The sequence below is a fragment of the Trachurus trachurus genome (genome assembly GCF_905171665.1).
Source record: "Trachurus trachurus genome assembly, chromosome: 9".
NCBI lineage: Eukaryota > Metazoa > Chordata > Actinopteri > Carangiformes > Carangidae > Trachurus > Trachurus trachurus.
Window position 1 is genome coordinate 16388502 of NC_139895.1, and position 19934 is coordinate 16408435.

Here is a 19934-nt window from a genome sequence, read left to right on the forward strand (position 1 = left end):
TGTGTGTGTGTGTGTGTGTGTGTGTGTGTAAATTGATTAAATGAACATTGGTAAGCATCAGCTGTTGTGGATATACAGTACTTTTAACAGTTTGTTTCATGGAGGGTTTTTTCTTTCATTTTCTTCTGTAAAACTGGGAGAACATAGATCTGCAAGAAATAATAACACCAGATATTTCCAGCAGCTACTGACCCATGGAGTTTGACAACAGAACATGTTACAGCTCATTTCACTTTTAAACATCAGGCTTTGGAGTCAGGATGAAAAGGTTTCCTTTTGTAGAACCCAAAGAAGCTGAAATGAAGAACTTCTCCATCCACATCAAAAGAAATTAAAACCACACAACACAACTGCATCATAAGTTGTGTCCCAGATCCACGCCACATGTGAACTGACCTGTGCAGTAGAGATGCTGTTGATGGAAGTAGAAGCATCAAATGCACAGAACAACAAAAGTTAGGTCACAGGACCATATAAGAATTCAGCTCTGAAGATCACAAAAATAAAAGAATAAATTCAAGGCATGAGGCATTAATAGGCTCAAGAAAAATCTTGGAATGCAAAAAAAAATGAAGAATGAGTGTTTCATTTTTACTTGTTAAAAGCTCGGCTTCCATTTTGAAGGAAGAAATTCTCCAGCTGTCATATTCGTAGAAGTAACGTCTCCACACCGCCGAAGGTCACAGAGCTCTGGGGGACCGTCTGGTGTTGCCTGAACCTGTACTCTGCTCTGATACATGTCGGCTTATCTGTTATATGCAACTTGCTCAATTTACATTCACATGTTGACGTACTGCTGAGTTATGACATCACAGTGAACCAGAGCTGAACCTTTGCAGCTGCTGACTGGGTGGACGGCTGGAGACTGGTTCCTTGTTTAACCACAGTGATGCACACACACTACATGGGCCTGACAGAGTAGGGCTATGCAACAAGACAAACCCATTTCTTCATCCATTCTGTAGCTTTACATGCTGGTCTCTTCAGATTCAGGCTTCAGCATGAGTGTGACCAAATCTTTTATAGAAAACGCTTTGAAAAACATGCAGACAAAAAAGACTAAAATACATAAAGGCACAAAGTGTAAACAACAAACAGAATATTTAGGATTACAGCAACTTTATACATATATTTGCATGCATAACATTTATCCACTTTGACAACGTCAAATGGAAATCCCATGGCTCAAAATGAGACGAGGTGTTTCCTGTTAGATCAAAACAAAACGGTTTTCATAAAACAGCTTTGAGCACTGTCCACGTGATTACCATTGTCAGACAGGAACACGCTCTTCTGCAGATAGATCACAGTCATTATTTTAAAGGTTTTGTGATACTACGGCAGAAATATTCTCACAGTACCGGTACCATCTTAAACTACGTGGCCTCTATATAGCGTCAAATGAAATGTATCTGTGTCCATGTCTGGACCAGTCGGCCACCAAACATTAGAGGCGCTCCAATCTCTTAATTTCTGCATCCTACAGTACCGGCCACGGTCAGATGCAGCTTTTTCCTGAGAAAATACAAATGTTTGCATGTTCTGACGATGTATGTGCATGTAGAACACTTAGTACTTTTAGATACTCTGCATTATTTTGTTGTTGATTTTTAATATTTGATATAAACTGTGGGGTTTGTTGAAAAAGACAAATTTCTATTAAGAACAGTATTGAACATTGTTGATAGTTCCACCCCCGTGCAGCAGAGCTGGAACATTCCTTTATTTGGGATTCGGTGAAATGTTTGTTTGCCTGATTTTGAGTTCCTTCGCCAGCCTTTGAATTCTACAGTTGTTTCTACATTAAACATTTTGTATGAAGCAAAGTTCCTTGAAATAAAAAAGAATGAAATGAAACTGTCTATGATTAGTCAGATGATTGTGTGAGTTTTTGAGTACAGTGGGGGTGGATGGAGTCTCCTGGGTAATTGTAGCCTACTGTATGTGATGATGGAGGTTCACTCTTAAAACACACACAAAACATCAATTTGACAAGCACAGCCCTCACAACACAAGCAAATAAATAAACATAAATAGTACTGGATATACTGACAACACATTTCTAATGGACACCAGTGGATGGGTCAAAAGACAAACAGCCAGACTTCAGATAGATAGATAGATAGATAGATAGATAGATAGATAGATAGATAGATAGATAGATAGATAGATAGATAGATAGAAAGATAGAAAGAACCTTTAAATTCAGCCTTAGGGCCACATTGAGAACTTTTTTTTTCACAGACTTCGAAAATAAAGTCGTAAATTACGAGAATAAAGTCATATTGCACATAATATTTTAACCTGTTGTTTTAGAGGAGGAAAAAGACTGACGGCTTCATGTGTCAGCTTCATGTTCTACTAAAATCTCGCCGCACCTGAACGCAGCACGGATGAAAACAAAAGTCACATGATGCTTGCGCCTCGCGCAGGCGCACTGGCCACTAATGAAGCGATACACGACTGTGGCGTGGCGTAAATAAACGCGAGTATCTGAAAAACATGGGGAGAATATCGGAGTTTTTGGCGGTGACAGTGACGCTTTTGTCTGCTCGGGTGCTGCTGGCGCTGCCGCACACCTACTCCCAGGTAATGAGTCAGTTTCTGTCCCTGCTGTGTCTCTTTTTTCTACACCTCAGTTCCGCTTCTGAGAAAACTCCGTCTCCGTTCACACGTATGGAGTCCGGAGAAACATGTGAAAAAGGAGTTACATATCGATTGCTTGATTGGGTCTGGTCTTAAAATAGCAGAAACGTTTCAAACTCGGCAGTTGGCCAACAAATTAAGAAATACGTCGACCTTCATTCAAGTAAAACTTTATTATGCAGTGGGTATGATAATAAACTACATGAAGTTGATGTTTTTACCACGCAGGGCTAAGCATTAGCCATACTTATGTTGAATGAATATTCTGGCATTCAAATAGTAAGATATTATACTGCGGTCAAGTGAGCCGTCGTTCTTCCTCGCGGAGTCAAGCCAGCCGCACAAACATTTGAACTGCGCCCGTATCATAGAACTTACGGTAAATTCTCCGAGTCCACTGACGAAGCTAACGCTAGTTCAGAACCAAGCGAGATGACTTCCGGTTTTCAAAATAAGACGCGGATAATACAAAGGCAAGGTGTGTGTGTGTTCCCGTGTGTGTGTGTGTGTGTGTGTGTGTGTGTGTGTGTGTGTGTGTGTGTGTGTGTGTGTTCCCGTGTGTGTGTGTGTGTGTGTGTGTGTGTGTGTGTGTGTGTGTGTGTGTGTGTGTGTGTGTGTGTGTGTGTGCGCGCGCGCGCGCGCGCGTGTGTTCCCGTGTGTGTGTGTGTGTGTGTGTGTGTGTGTGTGTGTGTGTGTGTTCCCGTGTACCTACCTAACAGGGCCTTATGAATTTTAAACAGGAAAAGAGCCTTATACTCCATTTTTACTGTGCAGTAACATGACTTTGGCCCATAAGTTCTGGCAATACTTGGTACAGGTGACTTCAGGACCACCCTGGCTACTTCCACAGTCATTATCAAACAATTTTACTGTATCATTTTGGAGAAATTAAGCCTCAAAGTTGCATCTCTAGTTTTTTTGTTTTTTTCTTTACGGGAAAAGTGCCTCATACTCCATTTTTACTGTACAATAACATAACTTTGGCCCATAAGTTCTGGCAATACTTGGTACAGGTGACTTCAGGACCACCCTGGCTACTTCCTCAGTCATTATCAAACAATTTTACTGTATCATTTTGGAGAAATTAAGCCTCAACGTTGCATCTCAGTTTTTTTTAAACAGGAAAAATGCCTTATACTCCATTTTTACTGTACAATAACATGACTTTGGCCCATAAGTTCTGGCAATACTTGGTACAGGTGACTTCAGGACCACCCTGGCTACTTCCTCAGTCATTATCAAACAATTTTACTGTATAACTTTGGAGAAATTAAGCCTCAAAGTTGCATCTCTAGTTTTTTTGTTTTTTTCTTTACGGGAAAAGTGCCTCATACTCCATTTTTACTGTACAGTAACATGACTTTGGCCCATAAGTTCTGGCAATACTTGGTACAGGTGACTTCAGGACCACCCTGGCTACTTCCTCAGTCATTATCAAACAATTTTACTGTATCATTTTGGAGAAATTAAGCCTCAAAGTTGCATCTCAGTTTTTTTTAAACAGGAAAAATGCCTTATACTCCATTTTTACTGTACAGTAACATGACTTTGGCCCATAAGTTCTGGCAATACTTGGTACAGGTGACTTCAGGACCACCCTGGCTACTTCCACAGTCATTATCAAACAATTTTACTGTATAATTTTGGAGAAATTAAGCCTCAAAGTTGCATCTCTAGTTTTTTTGTTTTTTTCTTTACGGGAAAAGTGCCTCATACTCCATTTTTACTGTACAATAACATGACTTTGGCCCATAAGTTCTGGCAATACTTGGTACAGGTGACTTCAGGACCACCCTGGCTACTTCCACAGTCATTATCAAACAATTTTACTGTATAATTTTGGAGAAATTAAGCCTCAAAGTTGCATCTCTAGTTTTTTTGTTTTTTTCTTTACGGGAAAAGTGCCTCATACTCCATTTTTACTGTACAGTAACATGACTTTGGCCCATAAGTTCTGGCAATACTTGGTACAGGTGACTTCAGGACCACCCTGGCTACTTCCACAGTCATTATCAAACAATTTTACTGTATAATTTTGGAGAAATTAAGCCTCAAAGTTGCATCTCTAGTTTTTTTGTTTTTTTCTTTACGGGAAAAGTGCCTCATACTCCATTTTTACTGTACAATAACATGACTTTGGCCCATAAGTTCTGGCAATACTTGGTACAGGTGACTTCAGGACCACCCTGGCTACTTCCACAGTCATTATCAAACAATTTTACTGTATAATTTTGGAGAAATTAAGCCTCAAAGTTGCATCTCTAGTTTTTTTGTTTTTTTCATTACGGGAAAAGTGCCTCATACTCCATTTTTACTGTACAGTAACATGACTTTGGCCCATAAGTTCTGGCAATACTTGGTACAGGTGACTTCAGGACCACCCTGGCTACTTCCTCAGTCATTATCAAACAATTTTACTGTATCATTTTGGAGAAATTAAGCCTCAAAGTTGCATCTCAGTTTTTTTTAAACAGGAAAAGTGCCTTATACTCCATTTTTACTGTACAGTAACATGACTTTGGCCCATAAGTTCTGGCAATACTTGGTACAGGTGACTTCAGGACCACCCTGGCTACTTCCACAGTCATTATCAAACAATTTTACTGTATAATTTTGGAGAAATTAAGCCTCAAAGTTGCATCTCTAGTTTTTTTGTTTTTTTCTTTACGGGAAAAGTGCCTCATACTCCATTTTTACTGTACAGTAACATGACTTTGGCCCATAAGTTCTGGCAATACTTGGTACAGGTGACTTCAGGACCACCCTGGCTACTTCCACAGTCATTATCAAACAATTTTACTGTATAATTTTGGAGAAATTAAGCCTCAAAGTTGCATCTCTAGTTTTTTTGTTTTTTTCTTTACGGGAAAAGTGCCTCATACTCCATTTTTACTGTACAATAACATGACTTTGGCCCATAAGTTCTGGCAATACTTGGTACAGGTGACTTCAGGACCACCCTGGCTACTTCCACAGTCATTATCAAACAATTTTACTGTATAATTTTGGAGAAATTAAGCCTCAAAGTTGCATCTCTAGTTTTTTTGTTTTTTTCTTTACGGGAAAAGTGCCTCATACTCCATTTTTACTGTACAGTAACATGACTTTGGCCCATAAGTTCTGGCAATACTTGGTACAGGTGACTTCAGGACCACCCTGGCTACTTCCTCAGTCATTATCAAACAATTTTACTGTATCATTTTGGAGAAATTAAGCCTCAAAGTTGCATCTCAGTTTTTTTTAAACAGGAAAAATGCCTTATACTCCATTTTTACTGTACAGTAACATGACTTTGGCCCATAAGTTCTGGCAATACTTGGTACAGGTGACTTCAGGACCACCCTGGCTACTTCCACAGTCATTATCAAACAATTTTACTGTATAATTTTGGAGAAATTAAGCCTCAAAGTTGCATCTCTAGTTTTTTTGTTTTTTTCTTTACGGGAAAAGTGCCTCATACTCCATTTTTACTGTACAATAACATGACTTTGGCCCATAAGTTCTGGCAATACTTGGTACAGGTGACTTCAGGACCACCCTGGCTACTTCCACAGTCATTATCAAACAATTTTACTGTATAATTTTGGAGAAATTAAGCCTCAAAGTTGCATCTCTAGTTTTTTTGTTTTTTTCTTTACGGGAAAAGTGCCTCATACTCCATTTTTACTGTACAGTAACATGACTTTGGCCCATAAGTTCTGGCAATACTTGGTACAGGTGACTTCAGGACCACCCTGGCTACTTCCACAGTCATTATCAAACAATTTTACTGTATCATTTTGGAGAAATTAAGCCTCAAAGTTGCATCTTCAGCTTCTTTTAAACAGGAAAAAATGCCCTATACTCAATTTTTACTGTACAATAACGACACTTTGGCCCATAAGTTCAGGGAATGGTTGGTACAGTTGGCTTCAGGACCACCCTGACTACTCCCTCACTCAATATCAAACGTTTTTACTGTATCATTTTGGAGAAATTAAGCCTCAAAGTTGCATCTCTAGTTTTTTTGTTTTTTTCTTTACGGGAAAAGTGCCTCATACTCCATTTTTACTGTACAGTAACATGACTTTGGCCCATAAGTTCTGGCAATACTTGGTACAGGTGACTTCAGGACCACCCTGGCTACTTCCACAGTCATTATCAAACAATTTTACTGTATCATTTTGGAGAAATTAAGCCTCAAAGTTGCATCTTCAGCTTCTTTTAAACAGGAAAAAATGCCCTATACTCAATTTTTACTGTACAATAACGACACTTTGGCCCATAAGTTCAGGGAATGGTTGGTACAGTTGGCTTCAGGACCACCCTGACTACTCCCTCACTCAATATCAAACGTTTTTACTGTATCATTTTGGAGAAATTAAGCCTCAAAGTTGCATTTTTGGATTTTTTTTTTTTTTGAAGGAAAAAATGCCTTATACTCTATATTTACTGCACAATAACATCACTTTGGTCCATAAGTTCAGGCAATGGTTGGTACAGTTGACTTCAGGACCACTCTGACTACTCCCTCAGTCATTATCAAACATTTTTACTGTATCATTTTGGAGAAATTAAGCCTCAAAGTTGCATTCTTTGATTTTTTTTTTTTTTTTTGAAGGAAAAAAGGCCTTATACTCTTTATTTACTGTACTATAACATCACTTTGGTCCAGAAGTTCATGGAATGGTTAGTACAGTTGACGTTAGGACCACCCTGACTACTCCCTCACTCAATATCAAACATTTTTACTGTATCATTTTGGAGAAATTAAGCCTCAAAGTTGCATTTTTAGCTTTTTTTTAAACAGGAAAAAGGCCTAATACTCCACATTTACTGTACTGTTCCATCACATTGGCCCATAAGTTCTGACAATGGTTGGTACAGTTGACTTCAGGAGTATCCTGGCTACACCCTCGGTCATTCTCAAACATTTTTACTGTATCATTTTGGAGAAATTAAGCCTAGAAGTTGTCTTTCCTTTGTTTGTTTTGCACTGGAAAAGCTCTCTCATTTTAGAGAAATTAAGCCTCTAAATTAGAATAAATACTGAGCATAAGGCCTCTTTCTATGTAAAAATGGAACTGTATAGCTGATTTTCTCTAAAATGATGCAGGAAAAATGCTTAATAGTGGATCAGTGGGTAGTAAGGATGGTCCTGGAAACAACTTTATCAACTTTTGTCAAAAATTATGTATCATAGGGATTTTACATTTGCGTGAATATTGAGCAAAATTAATGGATTAATTTCTCAAAAATTATACAGTCCAAATACTTGATACTGCATGGGTGAGTAGTCAGGGTATTCCCGAGGTCAACTACACTACTGTACAGTAAAGATGGAACATTAGGCTTTTCAGTGCAAAACTAATTTTTTTTATTATTATTAATTTTTTTTTTTACAAATTTGAGGCTTAATTTCTCCAAAATGATACAGTAAAAATGTTTGATATTGAGTGAGGGAATAGTCAAGATGGTCCTGAAGTCAACTGTACCAACCATTGTCCGAACTTATGCACCAAAGTGATGTTATTGTACAGTAAATATGGAGTATTAGATCTTTTTGTCATGTTTAAAAAAAGAAAGAAATGCAACTTGGAGGCTTAATTTTTCCAAAATTATACAGTAAAAATGTTTGATAATGACTGTGGAAGTAGCCAGGGTGGTCCTGAAGCCAACTGTACTAAGTATTGACCGAACTTATGGACCAAAGTGATGTTACTGTACAGTAACAATTGAGTAAAGGGCATTTTTTCCTGTTTAAAAGAAGCTGAAGATGCAACTTTGAGGCTTAATTTCTCCAAAATGATACAGTAAAATTGTTTGATAATGACTGAGGAAGTAGCCAGGGTGGTCCTGAAGTCACCTGTACCAAGTATTGCCAGAACTTATGGGCCAAAGTCATGTTACTGTACAGTAAAAATGGAGTATGAGGCACTTTTCCCGTAAAGAAAAAAACAAAAAAACTAGAGATGCAACTTTGAGGCTTAATTTCTCCAAAATTATACAGTAAAATTGTTTGATAATGACTGTGGAAGTAGCCAGGGTGGTCCTGAAGTCACCTGTACCAAGTATTGCCAGAACTTATGGGCCAAAGTCATGTTATTGTACAGTAAAAATGGAGTATGAGGCACTTTTCCCGTAAAGAAAAAAACAAAAAAACTAGAGATGCAACTTTGAGGCTTAATTTCTCCAAAATGATACAGTAAAATTGTTTGATAATGACTGTGGAAGTAGCCAGGGTGGTCCTGAAGTCACCTGTACCAAGTATTGCCAGAACTTATGGGCCAAAGTCATGTTATTGTACAGTAAAAATGGAGTATGAGGCACTTTTCCCGTAAAGAAAAAAACAAAAAAACTAGAGATGCAACTTTGAGGCTTAATTTCTCCAAAATGATACAGTAAAATTGTTTGATAATGACTGTGGAAGTAGCCAGGGTGGTCCTGAAGTCACCTGTACCAAGTATTGCCAGAACTTATGGGCCAAAGTCATGTTATTGTACAGTAAAAATGGAGTATGAGGCACTTTTCCTGTTTAAAAAAAACTGAGATGCAACTTTGAGGCTTAATTTCTCCAAAATGATACAGTAAAATTGTTTGATAATGACTGTGGAAGTAGCCAGGGTGGTCCTGAAGTCACCTGTACCAAGTATTGCCAGAACTTATGGGCCAAAGTCATGTTATTGTACAGTAAAAATGGAGTATGAGGCACTTTTCCTGTTTAAAAAAAACTGAGATGCAACTTTGAGGCTTAATTTCTCCAAAATGATACAGTAAAATTGTTTGATAATGACTGTGGAAGTAGCCAGGGTGGTCCTGAAGTCACCTGTACCAAGTATTGCCAGAACTTATGGGCCAAAGTCATGTTATTGTACAGTAAAAATGGAGTATGAGGCACTTTTCCCGTAAAGAAAAAAACAAAAAAACTAGAGATGCAACTTTGAGGCTTAATTTCTCCAAAATTATACAGTAAAATTGTTTGATAATGACTGTGGAAGTAGCCAGGGTGGTCCTGAAGTCACCTGTACCAAGTATTGCCAGAACTTATGGGCCAAAGTCATGTTACTGTACAGTAAAAATGGAGTATGAGGCACTTTTCCCGTAAAGAAAAAAACAAAAAAACTAGAGATGCAACTTTGAGGCTTAATTTCTCCAAAATTATACAGTAAAATTGTTTGATAATGACTGTGGAAGTAGCCAGGGTGGTCCTGAAGTCACCTGTACCAAGTATTGCCAGAACTTATGGGCCAAAGTCATGTTACTGTACAGTAAAAATGGAGTATGAGGCACTTTTCCCGTAAAGAAAAAAACAAAAAAACTAGAGATGCAACTTTGAGGCTTAATTTCTCCAAAATGATACAGTAAAATTGTTTGATAATGACTGTGGAAGTAGCCAGGGTGGTCCTGAAGTCACCTGTACCAAGTATTGCCAGAACTTATGGGCCAAAGTCATGTTACTGTACAGTAAAAATGGAGTATGAGGCACTTTTCCCGTAAAGAAAAAAACAAAAAAACTAGAGATGCAACTTTGAGGCTTAATTTCTCCAAAATTATACAGTAAAATTGTTTGATAATGACTGTGGAAGTAGCCAGGGTGGTCCTGAAGTCACCTGTACCAAGTATTGCCAGAACTTATGGGCCAAAGTCATGTTACTGTACAGTAAAAATGGAGTATGAGGCACTTTTCCCGTAAAGAAAAAAACAAAAAAACTAGAGATGCAACTTTGAGGCTTAATTTCTCCAAAATTATACAGTAAAATTGTTTGATAATGACTGAGGAAGTAGCCAGGGTGGTCCTGAAGTCACCTGTACCAAGTATTGCCAGAACTTATGGGCCAAAGTCATGTTATTGTACAGTAAAAATGGAGTATAAGGCATTTTTCCTGTTTAAAAAAAACTGAGATGCAACGTTGAGGCTTAATTTCTCCAAAATGATACAGTAAAATTGTTTGATAATGACTGAGGAAGTAGCCAGGGTGGTCCTGAAGTCACCTGTACCAAGTATTGCCAGAACTTATGGGCCAAAGTTATGTTATTGTACAGTAAAAATGGAGTATGAGGCACTTTTCCCGTAAAGAAAAAAACAAAAAAACTAGAGATGCAACTTTGAGGCTTAATTTCTCCAAAATGATACAGTAAAATTGTTTGATAATGACTGTGGAAGTAGCCAGGGTGGTCCTGAAGTCACCTGTACCAAGTATTGCCAGAACTTATGGGCCAAAGTCATGTTACTGCACAGTAAAAATGGAGTATAAGGCTCTTTTCCTGTTTAAAATTCATAACACACGGGAACACACACACACACACACGGGAACACACACACACCTTGCCTTTGTATTATCCGCGTCTTATTTTGAAAACCGGAAGTCATCTCGCTTGGTTCTGAACTAGCGTTAGCTTCGTCAGTGGACTCGGAGAATTTACCGTAAGTTCTATGATACGGGCGCAGTTCAAATGTTTGTGCGGCTGGCTTGACTCCGCGAGGAAGAACGACGGCTCACTTGACCGCAGTGATATAGTGATATTATGGGATTGCTAGTCTTGAATAGAGCTGGGTGTAACACTGGAACACTTCCTGGGCTTCCAGACAGATTTTTAGGAACCACAAAATGCTGAGTAATGTTATAATCTCCGTTTGATCTGGTGTGTAAAGTGTAAAGCCTATGTTGTCAGAATTGAAGTGATTCAGTATGTTAATATTCTCCATATTTCATTAACATTATTAGCCCAGAAAACATGATGGATTCGAGACAGCTCCCCAGTTCACAGAGAAGTATTTCACTCAGACTATGGATCACTTCAACTTTAACAGCATGGGGAACGGGACATTCAGTCAGCGTTACCTGATCACAGGTAAGACCAGTGTCCTCTTATAAACGTGTCAAACGTTTAACCAAATGACTCATCGTGTTGTGTGATTCCTCTCCTTCTAGATCAGTACTGGGAGAAAGGCTCTGGCCCGATTTTCTTCTACACAGGCAACGAGGGAGACATCTTTGAGTTTGCCCTCAACTCTGGGTTCATCACAGAGTTGGCTGCTCAGCAGAGGGCGCTCGTCATATTTGCTGAACATGTAAGAAAAACGTGTGACAGTGCAGTTAAATGCAGACAGACAGTGCTGTCTGTGGAAATACTGACTCAACGTGTCTTGTGACAAAGGCAAGGGGGTGGTTATGGTTAACGTTTGACTTATATAATCATATGATCAGCTGATTTTTACTTCCAATGTTCCTTTCAAATTTTACAGGGCAATGCCTGCATTGTTTTACTTGGTCAATCAATTTATTTTTCACATTACACAACATTTAATACAGGAAGAGTTTTGTAGGAATTGAAGTGTTGAAATGCATTTTTGTCTCTGTGCCTAAACATATGGTTTAAGAAATAATACAGAATAATGTCTATTGTTGACATTATTCTCTGTATAACCACAATGTGCTCTCAGCATGTAGGCTATTGTTTCCCCATAGGAAGTCATAGGACCTTTGAAACAGTTAGTAACTCCAACAATATGACTGTGTTCAGTGGATTAATCCATAGCTGGTGCTCACCAGGGTGGTGTGAGTGGAATTAAATTAAAATTAAGATGTAAATAAAATAAATACTGGTTAGTTGGATACACCAATTGTTTGTTGACCACAGGAAAATCACAAATTATTGCCTGACTCGTCCTTTAAATGCACTCTCATCTGTTCATCTGGTTTCTATGAGTATTTTTCAGTGTAAGAAAAGATAGAGCTGGCGTGTCCTGTTGCTCTGGCTCTGCATCTGCTTTGAAGCTCGGATCAAACAGTTTTGTCGTCCTCCGTCTCTCACAGAGATACTACGGCAAATCTCTGCCCTTTGGCAAAGACTCCTTCAGCATCCCTCAGGTCGGCCTGCTGACGGTGGAGCAGGCTCTCGCCGACTACAGCGTCCTGATCACTGAGCTGAGGCGGCAGCTGTCGGCCTCACGCTGTCCCGTCATCGTGTTCGGTGGCAGGTAGGATCCACCTGCCTGTTGTCCGTGTCGTCCACCCGCCGTGTGACTTGTTGTGGAGTTTGTCCGAGTTTGTCCTCCTCCTTACATAACACATCATTACAAAACTGGTTCATACCTCAGTGCTTTTATAATGTGGCACATCACTGTGTTACAAGCCACAAAATGAAGTGAACACTGTATTTGAATCATGTGAACATGTTCAGAAATCAGATGCCATATTTAACAACCTGTCTTTTCACAAGTTCCCTCTATTTACCTAATGCTGTCTCTGCTCTCAAGTATCAAACAGCCCAGTGAATGACATCAAGTTTCTCTTTGCTCTGATATCTGATAGGGGCCAGGCATGCTATGCCCACTGAAAGAAAAGATACAGACAGTTAGTATTAGGTCTTCTTTGTTTACTCTGGTGCATTAACTGTACACTGTCTGTTCTTTTCTCTGCAGTTACGGTGGCATGTTGTCGGTCTACATGAGACTGAAGTATCCAAACATAGTAGCAGGAGCTCTGGCTGCCAGTGCACCCATCCTGTCCACAGCTGGCCTGGGAGACTCCAAACAGTTTTTTAGAGATGTTACAGCTGTAAGTGCACAGATAGTACTTTCTCCCTCTACAGAAATTCTTACAGATGACATGGTAAGAAAATAGTATATGTACATCTAAGTTCACAGCTGTCATTTCTCTCTTGAAGGACTTTGAGAGCGTTGCCCCTGAATGCAGAGACGCTGTGAGAGGAGCTTTCCATCAGTTGAAAGATCTGGCTGAACACCAAGGTAAATGTTGTTGCCATGACCTTCATCTTATCTACAGAAAATTGAATGCCTTTATTTTAACAAGAGCTTGGCACGAGCAAGAAAACACTTGGATATGGACAAGGAAGGTGGTGGGCAAATAAACAAAACCAGACAAGAAGACAGATAAAACAAACGTAAGGAAAAAACATTTGATTGATCAAATGTGAATGTGAACAGCACACATGACACTGGGTTAATTCTGATGCCACTTCATATTTACACTGTATATCTTCAGATGGATTTAAACTCATTAAATGATGAGAGTGAGTTAGATCTTGATGTGTGAAATGAAACAAACACATCAACATCTGCATAAAGTGAATTTGGACTGATCAGGGCCTTTTTTTCAATCTAGATTAGTTATATCTGTGTAGCTTGAAAGATGAAGAGACCTGGTGGTAAAAGTTATATTCAGTCGGCTCAGTAGATATAATTCAAACAATTTTCATAAAAATGCCTCAAATGTAAATATTTAAGTAAAAAAGTACCTAATACCTCTCACTAACTCTGAGTTTTGTTTCCAGATTACAGCCGCATCCAGTCAGAGTTCAGTCTGTGTAAACCTCCGTCGTCTGCTCAGGACATCCACCAGCTGTACGGCCTGCTGAGGAACGCCTTTACTATGATGGCCATGTTGGATTACCCCTACAGCACGCACTTCATGGGCAACATGCCCGCCAACCCAGTGAAGGTACTGTATACATACACACAGTAATGAAACCACAAGTCAGTAGCCTACAGTGCTGTGCATGAGGTAGCAACGCCACATATACTGAAACTATTCTGAAAAACAACAGAAACTTCTCATTCAACCGTCCCAAGGCACAATAAACAAATATATAAACAAGGCCAACAGATTACAGCAGCTGTGGACCAGCTGTGGACCTCAGCTGTACAGCTGCAGTTATATCATTTAAAACCCAAGCTAATATTATAGAGAAGACCCTAGAGCAGTGGTTCCCAATCATGACCCCCTTTTCACATCACAAATTTCTGGCAACCCGGCGCCATCAATCAAGATGTGCCAGCTCAGATATTTTTATATGCTGCATTTTATTTGAACTCGATTTATATTTGAGAAAATGAAAATATAGAATACTGTTGTTTAAGATTATGCATGTGTGGTGTTTTTAATCATAATTAAAAAAAAAAAAATATTAGTTTAAAAAATATTCTTATATATCAAATACTAGACATTTCAGGCGACTCCACATGTGGTCCCGACCCCAAGGTTGAAAAACACTGCACTAGAGACAACACAAAAGACACATACAGAGAAAAGAGGAGAGGAATGAGAGAGCAAAAAGACATAAAATAAATAAATGTGTGGAAAGGAAAATGTTCCTTATGGGTCGTTGTCATCGCAGCACAAAAATGAAAAAAAATACAGTTTACTAGTAAAGCACATGAAAAAAGTTTTAAACAAACAGATAAATGAATGAATGACAACAGAAGAAAATGGGAGATACAAATATTGATGTACAAGATGTGAAAGTGTAGATTTTTATGATGTGTGTTTCTGTCGTGTGTGTCTGAATTAAAGGCAGAAAATTAACATAAAGAGATCAAATGAGCAAATATGAATTTCAATAAATCTGATCTCGACTGACTTTGGTTTTCAGGTGGCTTGTAAAACCATGCTCAGTGGATCTGATCTACTGGCCAACCTCAGGGACACTGCAGGTAAAACTGTGGAAAGACTCAAAAGTGCAGAAATGAAATGCAAACCAGTCTTCTCCTCATCCATGTTGTGGAGGTGGTGATCAGACACTGCAGTAACCATCATGCTTTCCATCCTGCAGCGATTTTTTACAACGCCACGGGCGTGCTGACCTGCTTCGACATGTACAATCTGTATGTGCAGTGCGCTGATCCCACTGGATGTGGACTGGGCTTCGACAGCCAGGCCTGGGACTACCAGGTACTCCACCGTCCACCAACACACAGCGCAGCATGTGCAGCATCTACACAGTATTTTGTATGTAAACAGAACAACAACACAAGGATTATCAGTAAAGAAGCAGAGGGAATATTTTCATGTAGCCAAAGTTAATAAAATACAAATAAACTGAACAAACACAGCCATTGAAATACCATTTGAATGAATTACTATTGCATTTTCACTAAAGCAGAAAGACTTGTGGAGAAGTGTGAGTCCAAGAAGAGATTGTGTTTCCTTCTTTGTGGGACAGAATCTAGTTTGGACAACAGAACCACCTCATTCATCTTAAAGGGATAGTAGCATTTTTTAAAAAGTGGGGTTGTATGATCTACAAATAGCCCCTAAGTACTTTAATTGTAGTAGAAGACTCTCTGCACTCCTCCCGTTAGCAACGCCAGCTCATAGCCCTGCCTAGAGATTTACAACATACAGTGTTGTGAATGGACCCAAAGAAACGGCCTATTTTCGCAGCCTAAAAGAGGTTTTATGTGAAAAAAAAATACACAGTTCCATTGTTTGCTATAATATAATTTTTTCCAGCCCTTCAAAGTGCAGGAAAAACGCAGTTTTTATTTGGACCTAACCAACTTACGTATCCCTCCAGCCCAGGGTTAGCACCCGCCGATCAGCAGTTGGTTAAGTCCAAATAAAAACTGTGTTTTTCCTGCACTTTGAGGAGTTGGAAAAAATTATATTATAGCGAACAATGGAACTGTGTATTTTTTTTTCAGGTAAAACCTCTTTTAGGCCACGAAAATAGGCCGTTTCTTTGGGTCCATTCACAACAATGCATGTTGTAAATCTCTGGGCAGGGCTATGGGCTGGCGTTGCTAACAGGAGGAGTGTAGAGAGTCTTCTACTGCAATTAAAGTACTTAGGGGCTATTTGTAGATCATACAACCCCACTTTTAAAAAAAAAATGCTACTATCCCTTTAACAATGATCTGAACCCTGTCCCTGCTCCTGCTGTGTCTTCAGGCGTGCACGGAGATCAATCTGTGCTACGAGAGCAACAACGTGACGGACATGTTTCCTCCCATGGCCTTCACTGAGACAGACCGCCAGGTCTACTGCTCCAAACGCTGGGGGGTGGTTCCCCGACCCGCCTGGCTCCAGACCCAGTTCTGGGGCGATGGTGAGTAGTGACAGGAGATACATACACCACCAGACTTCTAAAACTTAAAGGTCAATATCGACAAGGCAATGAAAAAGTCCCACTGACTCTGTTTAATATCTGAATAAAATGCTTGTATGATGTGTTGTATTTAAGCTAAATGATTCTGTGACCTTTTTCAAATGTACCCTCTGTCAGATCCATATAAGACCAGAATCAAGCATTTTATATACGGAGAAGGAAGTGTAAACCTAAAGTTTACATGAGGTGTGAATGAGCCTGATACCACTTCACCAAATGTCACTATAAAATACCAAAAGCACCTGCTGCTATTAAAATATACCTGTCAGCCATTATAACCACTGACCTTTATCAGGCTAAATGTTTTCCTGCAGCATTTGATCATATTGTGATTTCGATCACGTTTTGATTATTTATTCAGACTCAGTACCTACACAAGGTGCTGGTCTATATATGTCCAGAGAAGATCTCTTAGTGCTGTTGAAAGTGGAAACATAAACCAGTGCACAACAGTTAAGTGGTAAAAAGCACTCCCATTAGTTTTGGACGACCTTGGCTCAGTCAAGGGCAGCAACAGATTAGCGATGACATGGTACATGATTATGATGATGTACTGTAAGTCATCATTTTAAAACAGGTACCATTTTGTAATTATTTAACACTTTGGAATAGATGATTGTTCCACATTTCTCCTCCACCTGTGTTTGTGTTTTCTGATGAGCTCTGCTCCTGTGTTCAGTCCTGTCTGCAGCCAGCAACATCATCTTCTCCAACGGAGATCTGGACCCGTGGGCCAATGGAGGGGTAAGAGATGAAACCGAGTCGGAACGCTTTACTGAACTGTTTCTGCTTTCAGCCCGACTTCATCAGCTCTCTCTCTGTCTCTAGGTCCGAAAGTCCCTGAGCTCATCACTGATAGCTGTTAATATTGCTGGAGGAGCCCATCATCTGGACCTCAGGTACAGCCAGCTGTTGGGCTCTGGTCACTTTTTTGTTTTTGTTTTTTAATTGACACACATTAATTGGGAGTTCTCACCAAAGGTTGTCAAAGTGACTTGTACACTTTCTTTTTTTTAAGTATATTTTTGGGGCTGGGAAACCTTTTTTTAAATCCCTGTTTGCATCAAATGAAATCGAGTCATAATCTGGTATTGGAATTGGATGAAACGGCTCTATAATGGTTGGACTCTCCTCCCATAGTTCCTCTGTAACGCCCAGCTCCTCTGCCCAGATGATCTGCACCCACACGTGCAGCAAAGGCTGCGACAACGTGTTTAGATTTAAATCATAAATTGATGTTTGTGCCTCTTGTGTTTTATGGGAAACTCAGGAATACTCTTTGACACACAGCGGTAGATATGATATTAAGATATTAAGGTTGGAGCTGAACAATATAAACTAATTCATCTCTGTAAAGATCATTTTACAACATCATCCTTTCTCGTAACTCTTGGACACACGAAGAGCAAAATCTCACAGGACTTTTCTCATCTTTCTCTTTCTATGCAGAGGATCCAACGATGCTGATCCTGTGTCGGTGATCACTGCCAGGAAAACAGAAGCAGACTTAATCGCTCAGTGGGTGAAAACGGAGAGGACCAGATTACAGCTGTCACCTTAGGAACACCGCTGCAGAGTCTGAAGCATAAAAAAACTTTTATTTGTAAAACCACCGAGGTTCATTTGAAACCTCTGACCAGAGGAAATACTGGACTGAACAAATCCATCCACTTCTCTTCTGCATTTTAATTGAAGTAGGTGGGTGTAGAGTACTGCGTGTGCGCTTTGTGCTTCCCACTGATCGCATCATTGTATTCTGGGTTGTTTTTTTATTTTATTGTCGACACTTAATGACTCAATGATTGACTCAAATCTTTTGTTTCTGGTGAATAAAATCTCTTTAATTTGAATGTATCGATACAGAATTAAAGCAGATCCAGTGTTGTTTACACCAACAATACATTTAGCATGTTTGAGAAATCTGAAATAAATTAAAAGAAGACATTTAATAAACATTGAACGGATGCTGCCGCTCCTCCACGAGAAGAAAGCTCTTTAACACTTGTTCCACATTCATATATTAAAATCCCTTTCTACAAAAATCACAACTTAACATTGATCGAGGACGTGTTAGGTTTGACACAAACGACAAAAACAACAGAGCTCTTTGAGGAAAAAGAAAGTTGAAGAGAACATTTAGGATATTTCGGTCCTGTTTCGAGGGTTGATGCCGAGAGGACAGATGTCGGGTTAAGAATATCAGCAGTGATCGGATGTAGACGGCGGCCATGTTGATTGTTAAATGCAACTGACACTGTGATGATCCTGTACTAATGATTTCATCAAACCCACAGACAGTTGTGTGTTTACCACTGGCTTCTATTTACAGTAGATCAAACATAATGCGAACACGTGGGTCTGAAACCACAGTTCAGGTGTAAACTCCACACTATCTGCAAACCACTATGACAGTATATGAATGAAACAACAAAAAACTGACCACGTGTTCACACAGTAACAATATTCTTAAGCCCTTAATTAAAGCAGCTGTTCCACTTCCACTGTAAAACTGTGTAAAAACTGCATTACAGCTGGACTTGTCACGTAAAGACACAAGTCTAAATAAGGTTTCAAATGTTTCCATTCTGGTGACAGCACTGAAAGTGATGAATGACAACAGATTGTTGGGCACCGATCGTCAACATTAAGACTTGAAGTCAAATCTGGCTGTAAACGGTAAAACCTCACAGCTGGTTAGGCATCTGTATATCTGCAGCCTTTTGTTAAAGTCTGTTCAGTGGCTGCAGTCTAATGTAGAAATAAAATCAGTCATCGGTGACAAAAATCTAAAAATATTAACATCAGTCACCCACACCAGTGACACCGTTATCAAAAGCGCTGAAAATATCTCCTTTTTGTTAGTTTTTTTCCTGAAAGATGTGGCTTTGGAGAAGATGGCTTTTCATTGGTGAAAACAAAATTAAGAAAAAGAAAAAAACAACAACCTGGGATTGATCATATTTTCAGCATCTTTGGCTCAGGAATTATGCTGAAACAATCACAGAGGGATCACACACACACAGAGAGCTTGGAGGCGGGGTTTAAACACACACACACTGGTAAGAGAGTAGCGTTATGTAACTCAGATGACTGCTTTGAGGGACTGCTGGGAAAATATCAATCCTCATTTCATTGTTCTGCTGTAAAAAAACAACAACACTCAAACCTGCAATCAGCTGATGGATGGTAACAGTTTGAATGTTGTCTGGAGCAACATTAAAGGCACATGTGAGGAAAAACACAGAAGGTACAAAATGAGTTTGGTCTCAATTCAAAGTCAGAAGGTTTTTTTTTTTTTTTTTAAAGAAGAACTGGGATGTAACTTAACTGTTTTTACATAAAAGACTGAAAACTGTTCTGTAACGGCTACGACAACTAAAAAAAAAACGCACAATCCA

At 39.2% G+C, this 19934-nt stretch overlaps 1 protein-coding gene across 1 annotated transcript; it reads left to right on the forward strand.

Annotated features, from left to right (window-relative positions):
• The first annotated feature begins 2398 nt into the window (after positions 1-2398).
• dpp7 (dipeptidyl-peptidase 7) lies at positions 2399-19847 on the forward strand. Its single transcript, XM_083978286.1, has 13 exons — positions 2399-2589; positions 11352-11478; positions 11559-11698; positions 12444-12607; positions 13052-13187; positions 13297-13378; positions 13924-14090; positions 15022-15082; positions 15202-15320; positions 16320-16476; positions 17216-17280; positions 17365-17435; positions 17986-19847. The coding sequence occupies exons 1-13, from the start codon at positions 2503-2505 to the stop codon at positions 18095-18097; spliced, it is 1488 nt and encodes a 495-aa protein (XP_083834412.1). The 5' UTR covers positions 2399-2502; the 3' UTR covers positions 18098-19847.
• The last annotated feature ends 87 nt before the right edge of the window (positions 19848-19934 follow it).